A 20,737-nucleotide genomic window follows, 5' to 3' on the forward strand; every position below is an offset into this window, starting at 1 on the left:
CAGTCCAAGCCATAAACGGAGCCTCGAAGAGTGGTTGGTCAAATCACATAACCTGAACAAGACAACATTAGTCCTGAAAAATCACTTCACAAACCCGACTATGATCCATATTAAGGGCAAAGGAACTGTGGTTGGGGGGAGGTGGTGAGAGTAAGGGCAAACATACCTCAGCAATAGACTGCCTCTCAATAATCGACTTCTGCTTCTCATTCCTCGAGACCCGATAATAGTAATCACTGAAGTCACCGCATTGCATATGCCGCAAGAATTCCTCGTCATGGGTAATGACAATAAGCTGGAAATTGGCCTGTTGCTGTCTAGTCCTGATGATGTCATGAAGCGACTCCGCAAGGGAGCGAATATTATCACGGTCAAGGTTCGTCGTGGGCTCATCAAGAGCAATCAGGCCGCAGTTGACACCGAAGCACTCCGCAAGAGCGAGTCGGATGATGATACTTGCCAACACCTTTTGACCGGCACTGCAGCGGCCGCGCATGTCCATTTCTGCGCCTTGTTTGACCATGCAGACGCGGTAGTTGTAGGAGCGGTTGCCCTTGGCGTTTTCGTTGTCGGAGCGGATGAGGATCGTGTCGACATCAGTGCCTCGGTAGGTCTTTTGCCAGAGCTCGCTGATAATCGCGTTAATCTCTTCCATTTTGAGCCCATGGTATTTCATGATGGCTTTGTCGAGGGCACCACCGTAGCGTGCTAGGTCGTCCACTGCGGCTTTGGTTGTTTCCACCTTGATGTGCGCTTCCTTGTATTTGCCTGCTGCGTCTTTGTAGTCGGTATTCCAGTCTGCGAGGAGCTGCATCAGTTGGTCGTCTTTTCCTTTCATCTCGCCCATTTTGCTGGCTTGTTTAGCGGCGAGTGCGTTGTGTTCTCGTGCTCTGCGCTCAGATTCTTCTTTAAAGCGGCTTCGGTCGACTTCGGCGTTTTGCGCCGCCAGCTGCTCGATCTCTTCGGTGACTGCGTCGAGAGATCGGGTCGCCTGGCGGTATGTCAGGTTATCGGCGTATTGGCGCTTGGTGTTCTCGCTGTCCTTGAGTTGAGCAGATATCTTGTTGATCTCTTTAGTGATATTGGCTTGCTCGATCTCGAGATTGCTGATCTCGTTCTCGATGCTTTGCAGTTCACGCTTGCTGCGCTCTAGTTGATGAGGGCCGCCTCGCTCGTTGTAGGCGTCGATCTCCTCGTTTGCCAGTTCAAGTTGGTGTACATTCTCGTAGAGTTGTGAGATCTCCTGCTGCATGTCCTTTTCACGCGCTTCAGCACGCTGGCTGATGTCATCGTACTTGGCTTGGACCTTGAGAAGTTCAGGGGTTAGATCTTCAATCTCTTTGTCCGCCTTTGCAATGGCTTCGCGTTGTTGGTTGTTGAGGTTCTTGTACTCCTCAATGCGAGCCAGGAGGTCTGCCTTTCGCTCGAGCTTGAATTTCACGTTGTCGAGGTTGCTCTTGACGTCTCTGAGTTGCAGCTCCAATTTGTTCATCTCAGACAATGTTTGCTCCTTCTCATGAGTGAGTTTCGACAGAGTCTTCTTCATGGCTCTAGACTTCTCGCCAATTCCCGCAATTTCATCCTGAATATCTTCCAGTGTACGAGACGCATTCGTATCGTGCTGTTTCGAAGACAAGTCCTGGACCTGAGAGCGTATGGATTTGATTTCACTGTCGTATCTGACAATAGTACTGACCGTCTTTGACAATGACTCGACCTCTTTCTTTTTGTCGGCCTTTTCGCTGACTATCTTGTCGTTCTCTTCCAATTGGCTCAGTAGTTTGTCTTGTTGAGCAGTATACTCTTCTTCCTCTTTCTCCAGATCTGGAATCTCTGTCTGCTTCAGCCGACACCAGGTATCGTAGGCTGTGCTGGCCTCGCGGGCGGTATTAAGGTCCTCTTCGAGACGGGGTATTTCGTCATCCTCCATCACCCGTTTCGCTCTCTTCACTAACCCCTCTAACTTGTTCTTGAAGGTCTGTAGCTCGTTTTCGGTTCGGAAAGTCCGCATGCACAGTCTGCACATGTTTGCCGACTTCACGGTGTCAAGACAGTCAGCCATGTACTTGCTGACTCCGGCGTATTGTTCAGCGTCCTTCCTGGCAAGGTCGAGCTGGGCTTGACGCTCTTTCAGAATCTCAGGGTATTCTTCCGGTTCGTCATCAACGGCATCGCGGATCTCTTTGATGCACTCCTTGAGTTCCTTTTGTCGCTGACTTAGTGTTTTCTTGACGCCCTTCATTTTGAACTCCACCTGCTCGAGTTCTCTGCTGACTCCATCACGCTCGCGCTCTGCCCTTGAGACATGTCTGGATTCCTCCTCGATGACGTGCTGGTAGTCCTGCTCTAGAGATTCAGGGCGCCAGTTGGCATTGACAAATTTTGCCAGTCGTTCACCGTGAGCTCCTTTCATCGTCTCTAATCCGCGCTCCCGTTCCTTTAATTCCTTCTTAAGGTGGTCTAATCGAGCCAAATCACCAGCTTTCTTTGTTGCCTCGATGAGCTCGGTATTCAAGCGCGAACTCTCGTCCTCGAGGTCGCGGATCTGTGAGTTCACATTCTGAATCTCCTTGTCCCAAGATGCGGATCGTGCGCGCTCCTTGGCTTGGTCCAAACGAGATCCGATGTCTTCAATGTTTGACTCCAGCGCAGCCTGAACGCCTTCGTCCACGTTGATCTCGTTGAGTTTTCCCTGGTATGTGGCTGCTTCCCTATCATTCGAGGCAATCTGTCGCTTGGCTGCATTTTTGCTTTCCTGTAGCGCAGACTTCTGTTGTCCGATCTGGTTAAGGGTTGCCTGGACGTCACGTAGTTCACTTTGCGCCTCCTTCTTCACCCGTTCCAGTGCCAGGTTTTGATCTTTCAGGATTTTTCGCACTCTCCGCATGAACTCGTCAACGTCAGCCTGGTCCTCGACATTATCGTAACCACGGATATTGTGCGCTCGAGCGACCTCTTTCGTCATCCTCTGTCGCCGCTCAACCTGGCGCTCGAAGTTGGCTTTGTCGTTCTCGAACTTGCCATACTCTGCTTGCTTGACACCCAGTCTTTGTCGAGTTTGTTCTATCTGCTCCTTGAGCTCCATATAGTTCTCCTTCTTGGCTTCTTCCTGCTGCTGGTACTGAAGCTGCCTTGACTCAAACTGCTCCAAGTTCGACTGTAGCCACTCATCGGAGTCGTCTAGCTCAACTAGATGTCTCTTGAGATTATCAATAGTCGTCTGGATACTCTTGGCCTCGATGCGCTTTCCTTCAAGCGCACCCAAGACCTGAGAGTAACTTTCCGACTCCTTCCACGCCTTATCAGCAAGTTCAGCCACCCGGCGCATTTCCTGAGAGAGCTGGTGTGTCTCTTCGCGCAGAGCTTCAATTTCGTCCTGAAGCTTTATCGATCGTTTCTCTGCACGGTCGGCCTTCTCCTTATCCTCTTTGGCATGTTGCTCCATGATTTTGTACTTGGCAAGCTCCTCATTCTGCTTCTTCCGTAAAGACTTGATATTGTCGATCGCCTTCGTATACTTCATAGCTTCGAATATCTCATCGAACTTCTTCTTCAGCACCGAGGGTTCACTCATTGGCCACAAGCTCTCGTCCTGATGACAGAATATAACGGAGTCTAGGATTGCCTTTGATACACCGAGATACTGAGGCATAATCTGATCCAGCTCCGCCACGCGGGAGGAAATAGACGTCCGCTCACCATCCTTGACCATCAACAACTGACCCTCTAGTGTCTTTTGTTGCCGTGTCGTTTTCTTCACCGTGAGTTGTAGACTCCTCGTAGCGACCATCTTCGCGCCTGACGTGCCTTTGAAGGACAGTTTCACCTGGGCCAGGACTTCCTTCTCGCCACATAGCTGCCATAATAACTCAGCACGTCTGTTCATCCTACTCAATACCATATCTTATAGAATCGCGTACCTTTGGATCGTGGATGAACGCACCACCCTTGCTGTTGGGTGGTAAATCGCCGGTGGTCGCATATTTAAGACACTCGATGATTGTCTGGCCCCAACTCCATTAGCCTGACAACCTCCATGATACCATCATATATTATCCATCATACCGTCTTTCCAGATCCATTATACCCAACAATCAACGTAAGCGGCGTGTGAAACTGGATCGTCTCGCTGCGCGTATTATCGAACGACCGAACACTAGCGCCCATCACAAGCAACTGTCAGCAAACACTCCTATACATCTCTCCATCCAAATGAATCATAAGAAAGGAGCACTCACCCCAATATCGACAACTTATCTATCTTCGCTGCGACAAACAAACCCCCGATGGTTAGTACCCTCGATCTTTCACACGACCTCCGCGGAACTTACACCTGCGGACGGACTGATTAGTAAAGAATGTTTGTGGCCGGAAGCAGAACGAAATCTCACATGATGGAAGACGTCACTTCACAATGGAAGGGTAACAAAAAAAGAAGAAGAAAAGGCCCGGTCCGTTCCCACGGATGCGTAAGGGTAGGTAGCAGGCCTGCAAATCACACCTTCCCCGTGATATTCTTTCTCCACTCGGGATAAAGAAAGCGTGCCGGATAGATAGCGAGCAGCTGCGCTTGGGATCGGCGCGTCGGTCGACGCGGGGAGACGGCGCGAGGTCACGTGTATGGGCGGTCAGTTGGGGGGGTGGATATTGATTTGGGATGTATATGCTTCCTACTAGAGAACACCACTAGGATGGGATGGAGTAGTTGGCGCTTAATGTTGTGGAGATACTTTGGTAGAGGAATTATTGGATGGTCTGTGGCTTGCTGATACATTCTTTTTGGGGCATGCTTTCCCTTCCTTGGAGGGACTCTGTACTTCTTCGTGGAACTTCTGGGGACGGACGCTCCGTTCTTGGTTGGGTAGAAGAGCCACGACTGAGTTGACTACATGGGCTATGGGATGAAGTTCCTGCCGGGTGCTTAGTATACAAGTAAGTAGGGGATATTCTGCGCAATACACCTGCGTTGAGTTATTTGACAGCAGGCTGGCTGCAACAGATGAATCACTAGCAATCCTATCTGGGGGTTTTCATGTTATTTGACAACATCGAATCGGGCAATGCAAAGACTAGTAGATTGTGTATTGATACCCCTACCTCTTCGCTGTATGCCGTGTTGCACGTACCTCTAGGTTCAAGAGGCTGTGCCTCAGATGTAAATAGCGGGCATGGCAACTATGATGATATTGACTGTAGATTCTTTGGGCTAGAGCGGTTACTCAAGTGCACATAGTGCTGATTTTGCGAACAATAGGTGTCACATTCAAAAGGCTCAGCCTACCTTCCAGCCTTCTCTCGTTCAAGGCTCTCTTCTCTCAAACCTATCCTCTCATCGAAACACTCCTACTCCACTCACATTCAGATACTGTGCCGGTTCACCCCCATTCAGGATGTTTCACTGCAAGAACATCATCGTTCTCTTGTGCTTGTCCTGTCTCTTCTTCAAGGCTAGCCTGGCCACTTCTTCTGCCAACCCAACCGAAGTTGCTAATGTCGATGATGTAGTTGCTGGAAATATTGGCACTGCAGCCGTCAATAACCCTGCCGAGGCATTCGACGATGTCGACGGTAATGGCATGTCCAAGGCCACCACAGATGTCGAGGAAGAGTTGAACTCTGTAAACACCATCCTATTTGGCTGGTGGGATCAATGCTAACCGAGTTCAAGAATTACCGATTCTGCGAAGGCAGATGCAGCGTTTTGAAAGTGTGCAATTGCCATGATAAAGATTATCATTTCTGTGGTTGTCACTATCATGGACTGAGGTGCAGGTGCAAATACTAGTTGTGATTCAACAGTAAGTAGATCTTCCAGCTGAGTGGTGCGTCAGCAAGACTGATGTTGTCTCTGGAAAGGAGCGGCCGCCAAGCTTCCGTTCCTCCATGTGCATGTCGTAGTTGCTTCTGACGTGTCGAACAAGATAGATGGTGGGGCTTGGCTAGTCATGGCCTCGGTCTCAGAACATGTGGAAGGATCCTGGAATAATGACGGCAGTAATTGTGGTTCTCAGGTTCTCTGGTAGGGCCTTCACATTGAATTTTTTTTTGGCCAAATTGTCAATTGAAGCAGATTGGTTATGTTAATGAATCTTCAGTTACTGTGGCACATAAGTTTATATGGGCTATAGAAAGAGCTATGGTATCAGCCATATCTGACCGTCTCATTGCTCTGCGTAGTAGCTCGTCATCTGTAGTAGCGTAAGTGGGAAGTGCATTCATCCTTTGTAAGGCTGGAAGGAAGAACATGGCATGAGCATGGTATCAGACTCCCCAAGACAGGGGGATCATCCCGCCGGTAGGACATTCCGGGTCTGGTCTGCGCCTGGGCTCGCTTAATACTCTAGGCCATCTCCACCAGCACCGAACAGAGTCCAACGTACCCGTTCGCGTGGGTGCGGTGTGGTCTGACGTCTGCAATTGCACAGACGGGTGACCGTTAGCAGCTGCAGCTTCCCAGCTTTGCATGTTCTTTCATGATGGGATGGCAGATATCGTAAAGGGCGTTCGGTGTGAATATCCCACGGAGAATTAAAAGAAGGCAAATGCGGATTGCAGGCTCCTCAAAGGATGATAGTCGAAATAGTCGATAGATAGTCGATAATTTCATCTATTATTGATGCCTGATATCAGCCCACGACAGTTAAAATTAGTAGATGGCGGCGCTACGCGATGCACGTCCCTAGCGGATCTAACGGAAGCCAGATAGTCAACCCATGCTTGACAAGATAATCCCACACCACACCACGCAGGATGATGTATGCTTCAGGGATGAGGTGATCGTGACAGGAAAGGAGTAGGAGTAGAGGGCCAGTCAAGAGGGATAGAATCCAGGATAACCCATGGGGGGCATCGCACCCGGAGCGCAAGCGAAGCAGCAAGAATACCCAACTTTGAAGCAATGAAGCATCGACCGGGATGCCCCCTGCAGCAATCATACAGACATACCGACCTGTATTGTACAACGGTACCTGAAAGTTTCCCGACGCCGCAGTAACCGACCAATCAGCAGCCCGGATAGTGCGGAAATCCCCGGGAAGCCCCATCGGCGGATTTGATTGGCAGCCGCAGTGGATCCCGCGTGTCGGTGCGATACCAATGACGATGTGGCCGACCAAAAGTACAAGAATTGACAGCTCTACTGGATTCACCACCGCGGTCATGTCCAGAAAAAGTCCAAGAAACACTGCTCACTTACCCTCTCTTCTTTCTCTCTCTATCTTCCTTCAATCCCTTTCTGTATCATATTCTTTATAGGGAGACCTACCGAGTTTTTCACCCCCCGGGAAGAAGAGTCCCCACCACCCCGGCGATCGATCGATTTGATCCCCGCGCAGCCCAGCGATGGAACTCGAATTCCATCAAGGACGAAGAGTGGCGCAGAACCAGACTCCGTCCCAGGCATACGGTCTACGAGCCCCAGTGTCGAACTCAAAACCACCGGGGCCCCCGTATAGCATGGACGCGCGGAGTATTCCTCGCTCGATGAGCCGCGGCGCCGCTAATCTGCTTCAACTCTCCGCTTCCACTACCATCTCTTCTTCCGCTGCTGCTGCTGCTGCTGCTGCTGCTGCTACCACTTCAACGACTCCTGCCACTATCACAAGCACAGTCCCTGCTCTTGCTTCCATACCTACAACTACTACAGCGCCAGCGGGAACCAGCAATCCCCACCACCCCACCCCCGACATAGGCCCTGCCGGCACCAACAATGACGGCTGGTCTGCACGAGTACTAGACGAACTGAAAGACTTGCTCCTTCTCCTCAGTCACGATGGACAGGTTCTATACGCGTCACCATCATGCTCCGAGGTGACGGGTATTGAATCGCACATGCTAGAACAAAGCGATTTCTCCCGTTTCGTCCATGAAGACGACAAGCCTATCTTAGGCCACGAATTGGACGAGTGCATCAAAACTGGACGCGAAATTCGATGTCACTTCCGGCTCTGTAGGCCTGACAGTAGCTCTTGTTTGTTAGAGGCTCATGGACATCCACACCTAATGACGACCGGGTCTGCTTCTTCTGCGACCGCAGAATCATCCCAGCAGCTGCAGCAACAAAAGACAGTCTGTAAAGGGATATTCCTTGTCTGTCGACCATATCCCACGCGGGGTTCACAGTTGCTCGATTCGTTTCTGGAACATAAGATCGAGAACATCCGGCTGAACCAGCGCATAGCCCAATTGAAGGAAGAGGAAGAAGAGGAGTTGAATTCAAGACCAGGGCAGACGTCCACAACAACGACAACCAGCACCACTACCACGACAACAACGCGCCAGACGTATGTATCAACGACACAAACCTCGTTTGCGCAACGAGATACATCAGTATCTGGAGAGGAGAATGAATCATCCGACACATTCACTAATACGGACGACGCCGATTCGCGATCATTTCTGGAGCAGATTGGGGATCGGTTGCCGCAGACTGAAGACATGTCCCATATCGACGGGATTGAGGTTATGACGGGCTTGTACTACGGAGAAGGAGAAAGATCACAGGGATTGAGTACGGGAGTCCGTCATGCCCGTCTGATTCGTTGTGATGCGGAGCAGCCGAATACCGTTGCTGCCGGTTCTGCTGCTGCGGCGGCTCCTCCAAGCGACCAACAACAGCAGCAACAATTGCAACAGCAACAGCCACAGCAAACACCATCCAAGAATCCTGCAGAGGCCGTTGACAGGAAGAAAAGAATGAAAGGCGAGTATATGTGCACGGATTGCGGGACGTCGGACTCACCCGAGTGGAGGAAAGGCCCGGAAGGACCAAAGACTCTGTGTAACGCTTGTGGCTGTGAGTTTCTCCCCCTCCTTGATCATCTGACTGGATAAACTTCTGTATCGGTACTGACATTGAAATGTGATCAGTACGTTGGGCCAAGAAAGAGAAAAAACGCCAGGATTCAGGACCGTAGTACTTGGTGGGAGGGGGGAAACGCAAAGAAAAGGAAAAGGAAAAAGAAGGTGGGGCTTGCATTTGTATGAATTGTCATTTACTTTCTACTGCTTTGCTGCTGTTGCATTTGCCAGAAGGGGCCAATATACCCCCTGCGAGGATACCCCTGCTTATGTACTCCTTTGTGCATTGTGCTTTTTCTTGTTCTCCTCGGTAGCACATTTTCTTAGCGGCTGCGCTGTCACAGCATTTGCACTTATTGTGCTCTTCTTTCTCCTCTGAAGTGAGCAGATATCATGACTTTATGCCCGACTCACTCGAACTATATTCAGCTCAGATTGCAACATAACTTACAACTATAATAAAGTCCGCGTGATACACGTGCGCAGGATAGTATACAATTGAGTCTCGAGAATGTAGTTGTAGGGATACGATAGGATATCCGGATAGAAAGCATCAAAGTAGATAGAGGAGTTTCAATCATTTGGAAGCAGATTTTAGGATAGGTCAATATAATATCAGTCTTAATTCATTAACTACAAGCAGGGAATATGACTATAAGTTGTCATCGTATAGATACTCCTAAACACAGTAGATACAATGTCTCAACGCTCTTCTTCAGTCCAAACTAGACTGCTATACCGCTTGTTTCCTCGCTACCTAAGTTGTTAGTAGTCAACAATATAAAGTATATTCAGCTCAAAGCCAATTTATTCAAATGAAAAGAGTCAGTCATATATTAGTATAGTTGCTGATCAGGGTGGGATTAGCAGTGACTAACCCCAGATATAGCCTCCTAGAACCCTACACAACTCCGCGCAAAATACAAATAACGCGTATTGATATGCAAATCATCACTTCTATTAACTAATCCATCTAATCATCATGATATCTAAACTAGTACTATGTCCCTGGTGCGTATATACTCAAGCGATCTATATCTAACAGCATGAAAGAATGATATCTTATCTTAGCTGCACCGCATCAGTTCTTGTTGGCTCCCTCGTGGACCGCAGTCAGTCCATCTTGAGCAACCTCCTTCACGGAAACCTTTCCACCCAGGATGTCCTTGGTGGTAGCGAGAATCGACTCCCAGCTCTCAAATAGCGTGAACGGAATCTTCTCACGCTCGCAGAATGTCACCAAATCTGGAAAAGAGTCAGTAACTACATAATGCAAACCTCAATGTCAGATCTTGGTAAACGCACCCTTGCCCTTTTTGGCAAACAGAAGATCAGTCTCTGCAGCGGCTGACAAATCGGACACGCCATCTCCTGCGTACAACAAGGTCGGGCGCACACCGTCCGGCAGTGCGGCATAGGGCTTGATTTCCAGGGACTTGTCGTGGCCGAAGTGGCTAGCAGTATGACGTCAGTTCTGGCCCAGCGACCGGTTCCAAGAAGATTCTCTTACCTATCGTCATGGTACTTGATCTGCCAGCCACCCTCGGAGTTGATGTCCTTGCCATCACGGCTCTCGACCTGGTTGGCAACGATGTAGAGGTGATCATCCGGTTCGCCGCCCAAAAGCGTCTCGAAGAGGGCGCTGATGACTGGGATCATGCCAGAAGACAACACCACGATCGGGACGTTGTTCTCCTTGGACCATTTGTAGAATTCCACAAAGTAGGGATCCAGCTTCATGTTCTTCTTGAGGTACTCGATGCACTCGTTGTATGGGGTCTTGATGCTGTCCAGCATGTCGCGAAAAGCGTCACTTCGCAATAGAGGTTAGCAGGACGTCTACATAAGCCGTCTGTACTCACATACCGGAAGCTCATGGTGCCCTCAAGGACGGCCTCATTGCCTTGACGGCGCTTTGCGCGCCCGTAGCCAAGATTATCGATCTTGTGACCAAGTGTCAGTGACATGCAGGTTTAGTGGTGAGCTTGTAGGTTGTAAAGGGTAGATACCATAGCATCATTGCCTGCATAGAGTACTTAGCTAGTGGGCTTGCTGTGCGAACTTCGTCTGTACCTACTGTCTTCGAGGGTGATCGTTCCATCAAAATCGGTGAAGAATATGAGCTTGGGGTTCGTTTTCATGTACGGTAGCGTGGTAACAGTCATGATGAAGGCCTGGTCGCTATGATTTCGCGGCGAAAGTTCTGCAGTATCGGTGTTAGTCTCACTGTCGGTTGACATATAGGAACTGATTAAAGGGCGCGTTTTGTTGCGCATGTTTGGATGATGCTCAAAAATATACGACGGCAATATTGAACTCTGTCCCTGAGAAATGGAACAGGGGAAACAAACCTAAATCAAGGACGACAAGGGATGGCAATAAACCGGTCGGATATCCGGTAACAAGAAGGAGAAAGATGTGAACTTATGAGAGAGAGAGAGATGGAGCGATTTCAAGTAGAGAGAAGCAAAGAGAGAAGAGAAAGAAGAACCCCGCGGTGAGAAAGCAGAGAGACTAGACTCGATCAAGTGCAAAGGAGGGACAATCACCACCAACGATGGACCCATGCGGAGTTCCCCATAATTTCCAGCGCGACACTAACAGCTGGAATTGTCATCTTTTCGGTGGAGCCAGTTCTTATTTCCCATGTCTAATGCTAGTTTTCTGACCATTCTGGGTCTAGCCGAACCGAGTATCTTCCCGGCGAGTCTCCAAATCCAAGTCCCGAATTTTTGATGCTCGATCTTTTCGGCGCCGATACTTTCTCGGACACTTGAATTGAGGGCATCACTCCCTCCGAATCATCCCACGCCATGGCTCGTCTACTGCAATCATTGCGTCGAGCCCTAGGCTTAACATCTTCCACTCCTGTTCCTCGCTATGCCCGCTCAATCGACACCAATTTCTCCGTCTTTCGGGGTATGTCACACCTTTTATTCGACTGAACGCCGTTCGCTCGTTCACAGTTTGCGCGCCATCCCACACTAACAGATTAAATCCACCACTTAGAGGGAGATAGAGTTGTGGTCCATGGCAAGTCGCCGCTACTAAGCAAACCCTTGCGGAAGGGTCATAAATCCGACACTCGTCGCGGACAATTGGAGCACGACAACATCATCGGCCGGAGGGTACGGGATCTGGTGCAGGCGCGGAAAGGTCAGTTATTTTCCTCATTTCAATATTTACCCAGCCGGGCGCATTCTCATAATCTCCATTGAATACAGGCCCTGAATACCGACTCTCCCTCCCTACCCTCGAAGAATATGTTGCCATGACCCCCCGTCTAGTCACGCCGGTACGAATCCAACTACACCGTCGTCAACGAATACCACGACCACCCCCAATTCCTCATTAACGCATGCCATTAGATCTATTCAGCAGACGCCAACCTCATCGTTTCCCTCCTCGACATCCACATCGCACCCCCAGCTGAAGGATCAGACACACCGCCCCTTGAAATCCTCGAATCCGGCACCGGCCACGGCTCCCTGACCCTACACCTAGCGCGCGCCATCCAAGGCGCCAACTTTACTCCTCCACCCCTCCCCCCAAGCTCGCAAGTCACATACCTACCCACCAAACCCGGCGAGGTCTCGACCCGCAAGTTACAGCCCCCCGCAGAAGGCGCTTCAGAAACGACCGTGGACCCCGACCAGGAGAACTGGGACGCCTGGCGCTCTCAACGCAAAGCAATCATCCACAGCGTCGACGTGACGCCCAAATCATCCGTCCACGCCGAAGGTATCGTCCGAGGTTTCCGTCGCGGCATCTACGCAGGCAATGTGGATTTCTACGCCGGGCACGTAGAGGACTGGATCGCAGAGCAGAAGAGACAACGCGCACCGACAGGCCTCCTTTCCTCGCTCAAGAAAGATGAAGTTGAGCCGTTCCTCTCCTACGCAATCCTGGATATGCCCTCCGCGCATCTACGGATCCCCCACGTCGCCTCGATCCTGAAGCGGGATGGCATTCTAGCTGTTTTCATGCCGAGCGTGACGCAGATCGGCGACTGTGTGGAGCTCATTCGTCGACAGAGACTACCTTTCGTCCAGGACAAGGTTGTCGAGCTCGGAAACGGGATCAGCAGTGGTCGGCTATGGGATATCCGGCACGCGGTGAAGAAGTCCCGGGATAATGTGTCGGTGGCTTCCTCCACCGAGGAGGGTTCCGGTTCAGAGGAGTCCGTCGAGACGGGTGCCGTTGAGACTGAGTCTACAGATATTGCTGAAGAGAAGACGCCCAAGGAGGAAGACAGTGTGCTTGTGTGCCGGCCAAAGGTTGGCGCGCGGATTGTGGGCGGTGGCTTTGTTGGAATCTGGAGAAAGATAGAGGAGGATGCGCGGAGGAGCTAAGCTGAGCTGAGCTGAGCTTCATACGATTCCCCGTTTTATATGCCTACCTACCTGCAGTATTCTTGGATACCCATTTGTACCATAACATGCATACCATAGAAGAAAGAACTACCTCATGTACTATTACTCAAGATTCAATTACTGTCCTATGACCATCCACAAATACGATGATATCAGACACACCACACTCCATTATTAGAAAGAGCATACACTCATGCAATTCACCGAACTACAATCTACAACCTAGATAAATAGATAGAGAAACCCCCCAACAGTAAGAGGAACAAAGGGGAAAATAACGAAATAAATAAGAAGAGGCTTATTCAAATATACTAATAGCAAACGCACTACCACCCATTCCCGATGCCCCATACTAAAACAGCAGCTTAAGTCAAATCAACCACCCACTCTCTCTTTCTACATCAAGAAAAAGCAAAAAAAAATCAACGAACAACAAGCTCAGCAATAGACGTCAAGCGGATCCCAAACCAACGAAGCCCAAACCAACAGGCACGTACGTGAAAGAAGACCGCCGACCAACCAGTAGTAGAAGTAGTAGTCGCCTAAGGATACAACGAGTACATACATACACCACACACACACACAGAGAAGAGGTACAGATGAGACCGATTCGCCCGCCTAAGTGCAAAACATTGAGATGAGATGAAGAATGGTTAAGAAAGGAGAGAGACAGAATCTGTTCGTGAGATTCAATCTACAACAGGTGGAGAGAAAGCATATTGAAAAGCGAAGAGAAAAAGTATCGTCGTTAAGAAGAAGAAAAGGCATAATCAGATCCTAACACATACCAAAGCTGGGAGGAGGAGGAACGACGTAGTAGATAAGAGAGCGTGAGAGAGTGTGAGTGTGTGTTGCGTGAGATAAAGCAAAGCTGCTGCGCCCATTGTGACTGACTACTTTCCAAAGATGATGCATGGATACGCAGAGTTCCATTTGAACGAGAGAGTCCGCTGGGCGACAGCAGTAAGCAGGAAGTAAACTCACAAGAATGGAAGGAAGAAAAGAAGAAAAGAAAAGAAACAAAATGCAACAAGAGCATGATAGCGTAAGAAGGAAGAAAAAGAGTAAAAAGAGTTAACACCACAGACACGCGAAAGGCCCCCAAAGATTCCGAGATAACAAGATGAACCGGCTACACAAACACCAGTCTCGTAAGATTCAACATGCACCGTCCCTTCAATTCCGTTGCGGCCCAAAATCCGCTTCCACAACCTTTCCCTTTTTCCCTTTAACTGTAAACTCCGCAAATAATGCGACATGATCACTTGGAAAATGAAAATTGGGGAACCCGGGCACCTTCTGCAGATACTCCTTGTCCACCTCCCCAAGTAACGCCGAGACATGAAGTGTGTTGGACGTATACCAAATATAATCAAGAATATCCTTGAAGTCCGGAGTATAGTTCGTGAAGCTCAGCTCGCCAATCGAGTTGTACGCCGACTTCAACTTGAACGGGTGCGTCATACCGACCCGACTCAGGTTGCCGTAGAGCCTCTTCTCCAGGTCCGGATGGGACTCGGTGAGCCGGCCGTGTGCGACCAAGTTGTACGCTGCCGACCCAGGCGCCGAGTTGAAATCACCGCACATGAATAGCGGAATCTGATCACCACTGGAATACTCCACAGACGGCGCAGGCTCAGGGGGAGGAGTATCCGATTCACCTTCGGCTTCCGAGAAGCGGAATGCAGTCTTGTCGGTACACGGTGGGAATTTCGCGTACTTCTCGGAGAGCTTAGTGATCTCCTCCATCAAAATGGCGGTCTGAATCAATTTCACGTCCTTAAAAGCAGGATCCCAGTAGAGATGCGCGTTCACGACGATAAAGCGGGAGCCTGTCAGCCGGTTCTCCAGGAAGATGACTACCGCAATGTGATCCTTCTGCCAGAGTCTGTTGTAGATGTCATCTTGGCCCTTGGCATCCGGTCGCCGCACTGCTGTTTGGCCGAAGTTGATCATCTGCTTATCGAGAAGGATGAACTTGCTTCCCTTGAAGAAGGTGGCACAGCCATCGACCGACTTCGCTTCCTCCTCTTGCATACCCATAGCTCTACCTCTAGGCCAGTATACACCCTTGTAATCGTTATAAGCCAGCTGCTCCCGGAAAAATCCATTGTAACTGCCTTGATCGATTTCCTGCAGACAGATAATGTCCGAGTCGTGTGACCTCAGCTCGCTCAGGATAAGCTCACGTCTGAATTCCCAAGAAAGAACACGGGACGGGGTATAACCGAAGTGACTCGGGGTTGCGGAAGAGTCGCAGAGGGCGTTGTGGGAAAGGACGGTAATCTTCTCGATGGAAGTGTTGGAGGAGCTAGCGGTCTCATCCAGGATGATCCAATCTCTATCCGGGGGAGGAAGATGCACTTTTTGGAAAAGAAGTTAGTATGAGGTGCATGGTGAGAGCTTTGAGTCGTGAGCACAAACCTGGCATTTCTTCCCTCAGGTACCGGACTAGGGCCTTGGTTCCTTCCTTGATGATCTGAGACTTCAAAATATCGTTCAGAGGGTTCCCTTCGATTCCCAACATCTCTAATCTATAAAGATAACCCATCTCGAACGGAAGCGTGCGAATGTTGTTATCAAACAGGAGGAGCTGCTTCAAGCTTGTGAGCATACCGATCTCTTCGGGGAGCTCCGAAATATCATTGCTCGACAGATCCAAGTGGGTGAGCTTCCGCAGTTGGCCAATCGCCGGAGGGAGCGTCTTCAACTTGTTGTGATTGAGGTACAATTTCTCGAGGAAAGTATAGTGAAACAAAGATGTCGCAAGCGCGCGGAGACCCTGCCCGCCGAAATCAAGAGCATGCCAGCCTTGCCGAGGAGCAGGCTTGGACTTCACCAGGCCATTGCGATCGCCGCTCCCATTCTCTTGTTGCTCAGGCTGACTGGGCGCAATCTGGATACCCTTGGTTTGCTGTGCGACGGTGCGGGCGTAATAATGCGGGGAGCTTGCCTGCCGTGACTCCGCAGCCAACTGAAGTTGCTGCTGCCAATGTTCGTTCATGGTCTCGTCAATATCTTCGTCCACGTTAACATGAGCGCCATTCTGGAGGGGGCCGGGAGTGAAGTGCGGAGTGGCGGCAGCCAATGCCCCACTGGAGAAGTTGTGCTGGTGATTGATGCTATGAGAAGCTTGGTTGTGATGGGCATGGTGATGGGCCTGCTGTGCGGGGTGGGGGTGATGGCTCTGCGATTGGAACTTGGGGATCTGCATGCCAAATCGCTGGTGGGCCTGGCCGCCATTCATCATGACATGCTGCCCTTGGTGGGTTTGTGTATACATCGTAAATGGATTCAAGGCAGCAGCTTGGTTGATCGGAGGTGAACGTGAGGGAGAAGGAGTGTCGTGACTGAATTTTAGTCTTCCAGTGGGGGAGTTGGTCCCGTTGCGTACGAGATGACGTTGGTGAGAGTGCTGTTGCGTTTGTGTTTGGAAGAAGAACTGCCCGGCCCCAGGCTGCTGGAACCTGTAGGTACCATCTGCCATTTAACGTGGCAGACGAGACCGTAGGTCGATCGGTTGAATGTTCCTAGGGTAGGTTGAGGCTGGCAGGGTTGGGTTCGGGGAGGCGGCGGTGGCAGGAGAGAGAGGAGTCGGGGATCGGATGCGTTCTCTCCTTCTCTTCAACATGGGGTCCTGAAGCGGAACCACCCCAATCTAAGGATAGGCTGGAATCACAACCGCAGCAATTTCGCCAATGCTGGTTGCACACGGTTTCGAGATGCAGTCCTGGGGAGGTCGAGATCGGGAAAGCGATCGAGGGTTGAACGATACGGCGGGCGTCGGGCGACCGAGACACAAGAGGACGGACGACGAAAGTCTGTTGAGAATCCTGGGAACAAGGTCAGGTTGGACTCTCAGAGGCAAACTCGCAGGAGGAGAGTGAACAATGCGCACTTGAAAATAGGTCTGAAGACGTAGCAAAGGCGCCGGCAGCTTGTTGGGATGAGACACAGTCGCCTTGACGCTGCGAAGTGGTTTGCATCGAAGGCGGGAGGTCGCCGGTGTCACGTGATGTCACATCCGGCGGGCGTGATTCGCCGCCAATGGCAAAGCCAAGACCAGCCTTGACAAGCACACCTCCAGACTTGGGTCTTCTTCCCTGAACAAGGATATCTCCCTAGCGAGCAGAGGATGCCTTGAAGTCAATATCCGACGTTTCTACAGGTTATCAATCCTTGACTCACCAAGTGAGCATCGCTACCCTATTAACCTCCCCCAGGAGAACGGCAACCGGACAAGATCTCAGCATCGGTCCTTCACGGCCCCATATTCCCAATTATTGAGGGGACTAGGCGATCCGCGGGGGTCACTGCACAAGTAAGGAGGTCCCTCAGCAGTCAACAGCCCACACGCATTCAGAAGTATCGAAGATATGCTACATCTTACTTTTTGCATGAAGCATATCCGACTAAGACAGCGTCTACATTTTTTCTCAAAATCACAATTGTCACTACCATATCATCCTACAATGACTTCCACAGGCCATGAAGGAACTTGCCTCACTATCTTATCTATATTAAACTGGCCATATCGCCTGTGCCAACACGCTCCCGTGACCCTATGACGGAGCCCATATCAAGACCACACATTCCTTGCACTGACACCACAGTGGCTCACTCGCTCGGTTGCTTCCGATAGGCAATGCAAGAAATATTTAGGAGGGCTATATGTTACTATTATGCTATATAGCACCCCTTTATTGCTTTCGGTCACTGACCACTTGGCACTATCTAACTAATCGAGCAAGATCCCAACTAACTCGGGACACATTTCAGCTAATTGTTGGGTGAGTGCAAAAGGGGCCCATGTTTCCAGAACGGTCTGAAGCGTTCTTCTCAGTTCTTTGTAAAACCGAAACCCCTGGTAGACGAGCACCCATCCCCTTGCAACCCAAAATGATGCCAAATGCATGTGTCTCACGTGAAAAATACGAGGTCGTGGGATACTTAAGGTGTCTTGGTGGGTAATGATCCTCGTATAAAGCCCCCAGCCAAGCAGTGTCTCAGCAATTCCAGGACGTGCTCTGAGCATTAATTCATTTAGACTACCTAAAAATCCAAATGTTGCCTAATTTTTGCCAATAAACGCTCATCGTCGAAAAACGGGTAGATATGTGTCACTGGAAGTTAAATTCATACACCAATTGCCACTTGTACATTTTGTACCCCATATGTAGTAGCCAGTCATCAAGGCCACAGCAAACCCCCTTTCTGGGGACAAAGCAGGATTTCCAAGTGTGAACTCAAAAAATAATATACCGCATTCAAACTTCCACCAGTTTCGACTGTTATGCAGCAGGCCCTGTCTGTCAAAAAGCAATGACAAGCAGTAACCGTTAGCAAACAAAACCTTCTCCCTTGCTGGAACCCCAGGTGCAGCAGGAATGCATAGAAACATGCCAGCCACACATACACCTGCCACATACCTGCACGCCGGACTCGTTCTCCGAGATCAATGAATGCCTATGGCATCTATTTGCGACAGTTGAGGAAATACTCATCCCTTGCAATGTTTCAGTTGTTTCCGAATTTCGACATGTAAAGCCCGGGAGGGTAGGTAATAACTGATGGTAGAGACGCTCTGGCGCAGTAGATCAATCTCTGTAATAGTCTAATATTACCCAGTCTCACTCAATTAGATGTTCATTGCTTGCTCAAATATAAAATCGATCGTTAACTAGTTACTTACTTTGTAGTAAGATCTCGAAATAATTAATCAATGAATCCATTCATCATTGCTTGGCCTCCGTATGCCAAGGACTAAACTTTACATTTTCACTCAGTACTCCGTGATTCTTCTACTAAGTTTGCTCAAAGCAAAGCAGTTTGGCTTGCGATCAACATAAGCTCGGGAGATCATGGTGACTAGTATAGTATCCGCGGAGGGTATGGCACTGATTTGAGATACATATGTAGTAGTCTCGTTTCGCCTAGTATACTAAAGAGTAAAATCGTGTTCAAGTTTTATCTAGTGTAGTTGCACTGCTATTCTAGCTAACCTCATATATCGTCACCCTTCGTCATGGGATCATGTGAGGGTTTCACAAGAGTAGCAGTCAATGGTATGTCTGGATGACATAGTTGATCAGTAGAACTGATTTGCTTACAAAGGGATCAAAGGGGTAAAACTAGGTATGTAGTTAGGGTAAGTAGGGTGATTGTGATTGTAACATAACCAAGTCGGCAGGTAAACTATGTTCAAAGTGTAAGTGCAGTACGTGAAACAGCATGCATGCACGAGGATGAAACTGTTACACATTAGGTTTTCCGGCGGTGGTACAACAGTCTGTACAAATACTGAAGCATCTTCAAACAGAAGGCAGCGGGGAATAGACTTCAAGAGATCTAATCACATCATTTGATGCTGACAGCTTGTAGGCAGATTAGTTTCCACCCCCACCAGCATTCCAAACCAGCTCATTATCAGAACCCTCCGACTGGCGGAATAAGAACCGATGTTACAGATTCTGACACCTTAGTAGTTGCAAAATATGACAATCCATAAGCTGACAGCATCACCACAACGACTTGGGAAAGAAACCTGTAACAGTCATCGACAAAAGGGGAAAGAAAAGGGGGGGACGGGGGGAGGTGGAGGAGAAGAGATTGGCGCCTAGAAATAAGAAAACCACCAGAAGGACTACCGAAAAAGCCCAGACAGACCTGAGCTCGGAAAGAATGCCTAACTAGTCAATTACTTAGTGAGAATAATGGATAGTGGTTAAAAGAGCAAATCCCTGACAGGGCAACAAGTGACCCGTGCAAGCACGTGTCTTTTCAGGTTGAAAAGTGGCCCCGGCATGCATAATCATCCTGGGTGGTGGGCGGCGGAGCATTGCGGCCGCCGTGGGCCAAAATCCAACCAACAACAATTGGATTATTATTGTTTTCTCCATTGTAAATAAGCAGTAAGTACAGTACTAGTAGTGGTTACTAAATAGTTATCTGTCCTTGGGCTTCTGGTTGGTGGTTCATGTATGTAGATTTTCCCCCTTCAAATGCCTGTCATGTGGAAAAAGAAAGAATTATGCCAGCCAACAGATACTTGCTTGGTCGGGGGAATTGATCCTGCCAGGATGGAACAGGATCTGGCCTTCGTTAACAAATCTGTTACGATGCACTTTACCCGTTTGTTATTCTTCTTCCGAGATCCATCGGATTAGAGTAGTTAGGGTTGGTCAGGATGGAAAATCAACGAGTGAGTGGTCGTGTCGGCAGCGCCATCGTTACTACAAATCACTGCTAGGATTCTTCAGTCCCACACGGCTACCCATATTTGTTCGTTAATATTGTTATTATTATCAAGTCGCTAACGCCAAAACAATCATGATGTCAAGGAGTCAGTCGCTAATAGCCTAAGAGAAAGCCTGAGACTAGGCTAGACGGGTCCTAAAATCTTTCCGTCTCCTAAGGGGGGTAAAAAAAAAAAAAAAAAAAAAGAAAAAAGGTATAACTATTTCTTTTTGGTTAATAATTCGATATGTTAATATCTGATTTGACTTTTCTTGATCAACAACTGCTTCCTTCTCCGCCCCTTAGTCTAACGGACGGATTCCGTCAGA

At 49.4% G+C, this 20,737-nt stretch overlaps 6 protein-coding genes across 6 annotated transcripts; 3 read left to right on the forward strand and 3 right to left on the reverse strand.

Annotated features, from left to right (window-relative positions):
* Window positions 1–43: 43 nt before the first annotated feature.
* On the reverse strand, window positions 44–4,167 carry RAD50 (MRX complex DNA-binding subunit; the record flags this gene model as incomplete). Its single annotated transcript, XM_041685639.1, has 4 exons — window positions 44–52; window positions 167–3,856; window positions 3,921–4,004; window positions 4,066–4,167. 4 exons carry the CDS (start codon window positions 4,165–4,167, stop codon window positions 44–46), a joined length of 3,885 nt encoding a protein of 1,294 aa, XP_041539704.1.
* Window positions 4,168–5,390: 1,223 nt separating this feature from the next.
* On the forward strand, window positions 5,391–5,657 carry AKAW2_20879S (uncharacterized protein; the record flags this gene model as incomplete). Its single annotated transcript, XM_041685640.1, has 1 exon — window positions 5,391–5,657. One exon carries the CDS (start codon window positions 5,391–5,393, stop codon window positions 5,655–5,657), a length of 267 nt encoding a protein of 88 aa, XP_041539705.1.
* Window positions 5,658–7,341: 1,684 nt separating this feature from the next.
* WC2 (GATA transcription factor LreB) lies at window positions 7,342–8,915 on the forward strand (the record flags this gene model as incomplete). The annotated part of the gene is made up of 2 exons (XM_041685641.1): window positions 7,342–8,794; window positions 8,869–8,915. 2 exons carry the CDS (start codon window positions 7,342–7,344, stop codon window positions 8,913–8,915), a joined length of 1,500 nt encoding a protein of 499 aa, XP_041539706.1.
* A 965-nt stretch (window positions 8,916–9,880) lies between these two features.
* Window positions 9,881–10,964, reverse strand: AKAW2_20881A (putative Phosphoserine phosphatase; the record flags this gene model as incomplete). Its single annotated transcript, XM_041685642.1, has 6 exons — window positions 9,881–10,044; window positions 10,105–10,253; window positions 10,310–10,612; window positions 10,666–10,742; window positions 10,809–10,822; window positions 10,877–10,964. The coding sequence occupies 6 exons, from the start codon at window positions 10,962–10,964 to the stop codon at window positions 9,881–9,883; spliced, it is 795 nt and encodes a 264-aa protein (XP_041539707.1).
* A 648-nt stretch (window positions 10,965–11,612) lies between these two features.
* AKAW2_20882S (tRNA (adenine-N(1)-)-methyltransferase) lies at window positions 11,613–13,151 on the forward strand (the record flags this gene model as incomplete). Its single annotated transcript, XM_041685643.1, has 4 exons — window positions 11,613–11,718; window positions 11,809–11,955; window positions 12,024–12,094; window positions 12,168–13,151. 4 exons carry the CDS (start codon window positions 11,613–11,615, stop codon window positions 13,149–13,151), a joined length of 1,308 nt encoding a protein of 435 aa, XP_041539708.1.
* Window positions 13,152–14,348: 1,197 nt separating this feature from the next.
* Window positions 14,349–16,659, reverse strand: CCR4 (CCR4-Not complex 3'-5'-exoribonuclease subunit Ccr4; the record flags this gene model as incomplete). Its single annotated transcript, XM_041685644.1, has 2 exons — window positions 14,349–15,535; window positions 15,597–16,659. 2 exons carry the CDS (start codon window positions 16,657–16,659, stop codon window positions 14,349–14,351), a joined length of 2,250 nt encoding a protein of 749 aa, XP_041539709.1.
* Window positions 16,660–20,737: the final 4,078 nt, after the last annotated feature.

The sequence above is a fragment of the Aspergillus luchuensis genome, chromosome 2, assembly GCF_016861625.1.
Source record: "Aspergillus luchuensis IFO 4308 DNA, chromosome 2, nearly complete sequence".
Lineage (NCBI taxonomy): Eukaryota > Fungi > Ascomycota > Eurotiomycetes > Eurotiales > Aspergillaceae > Aspergillus > Aspergillus luchuensis.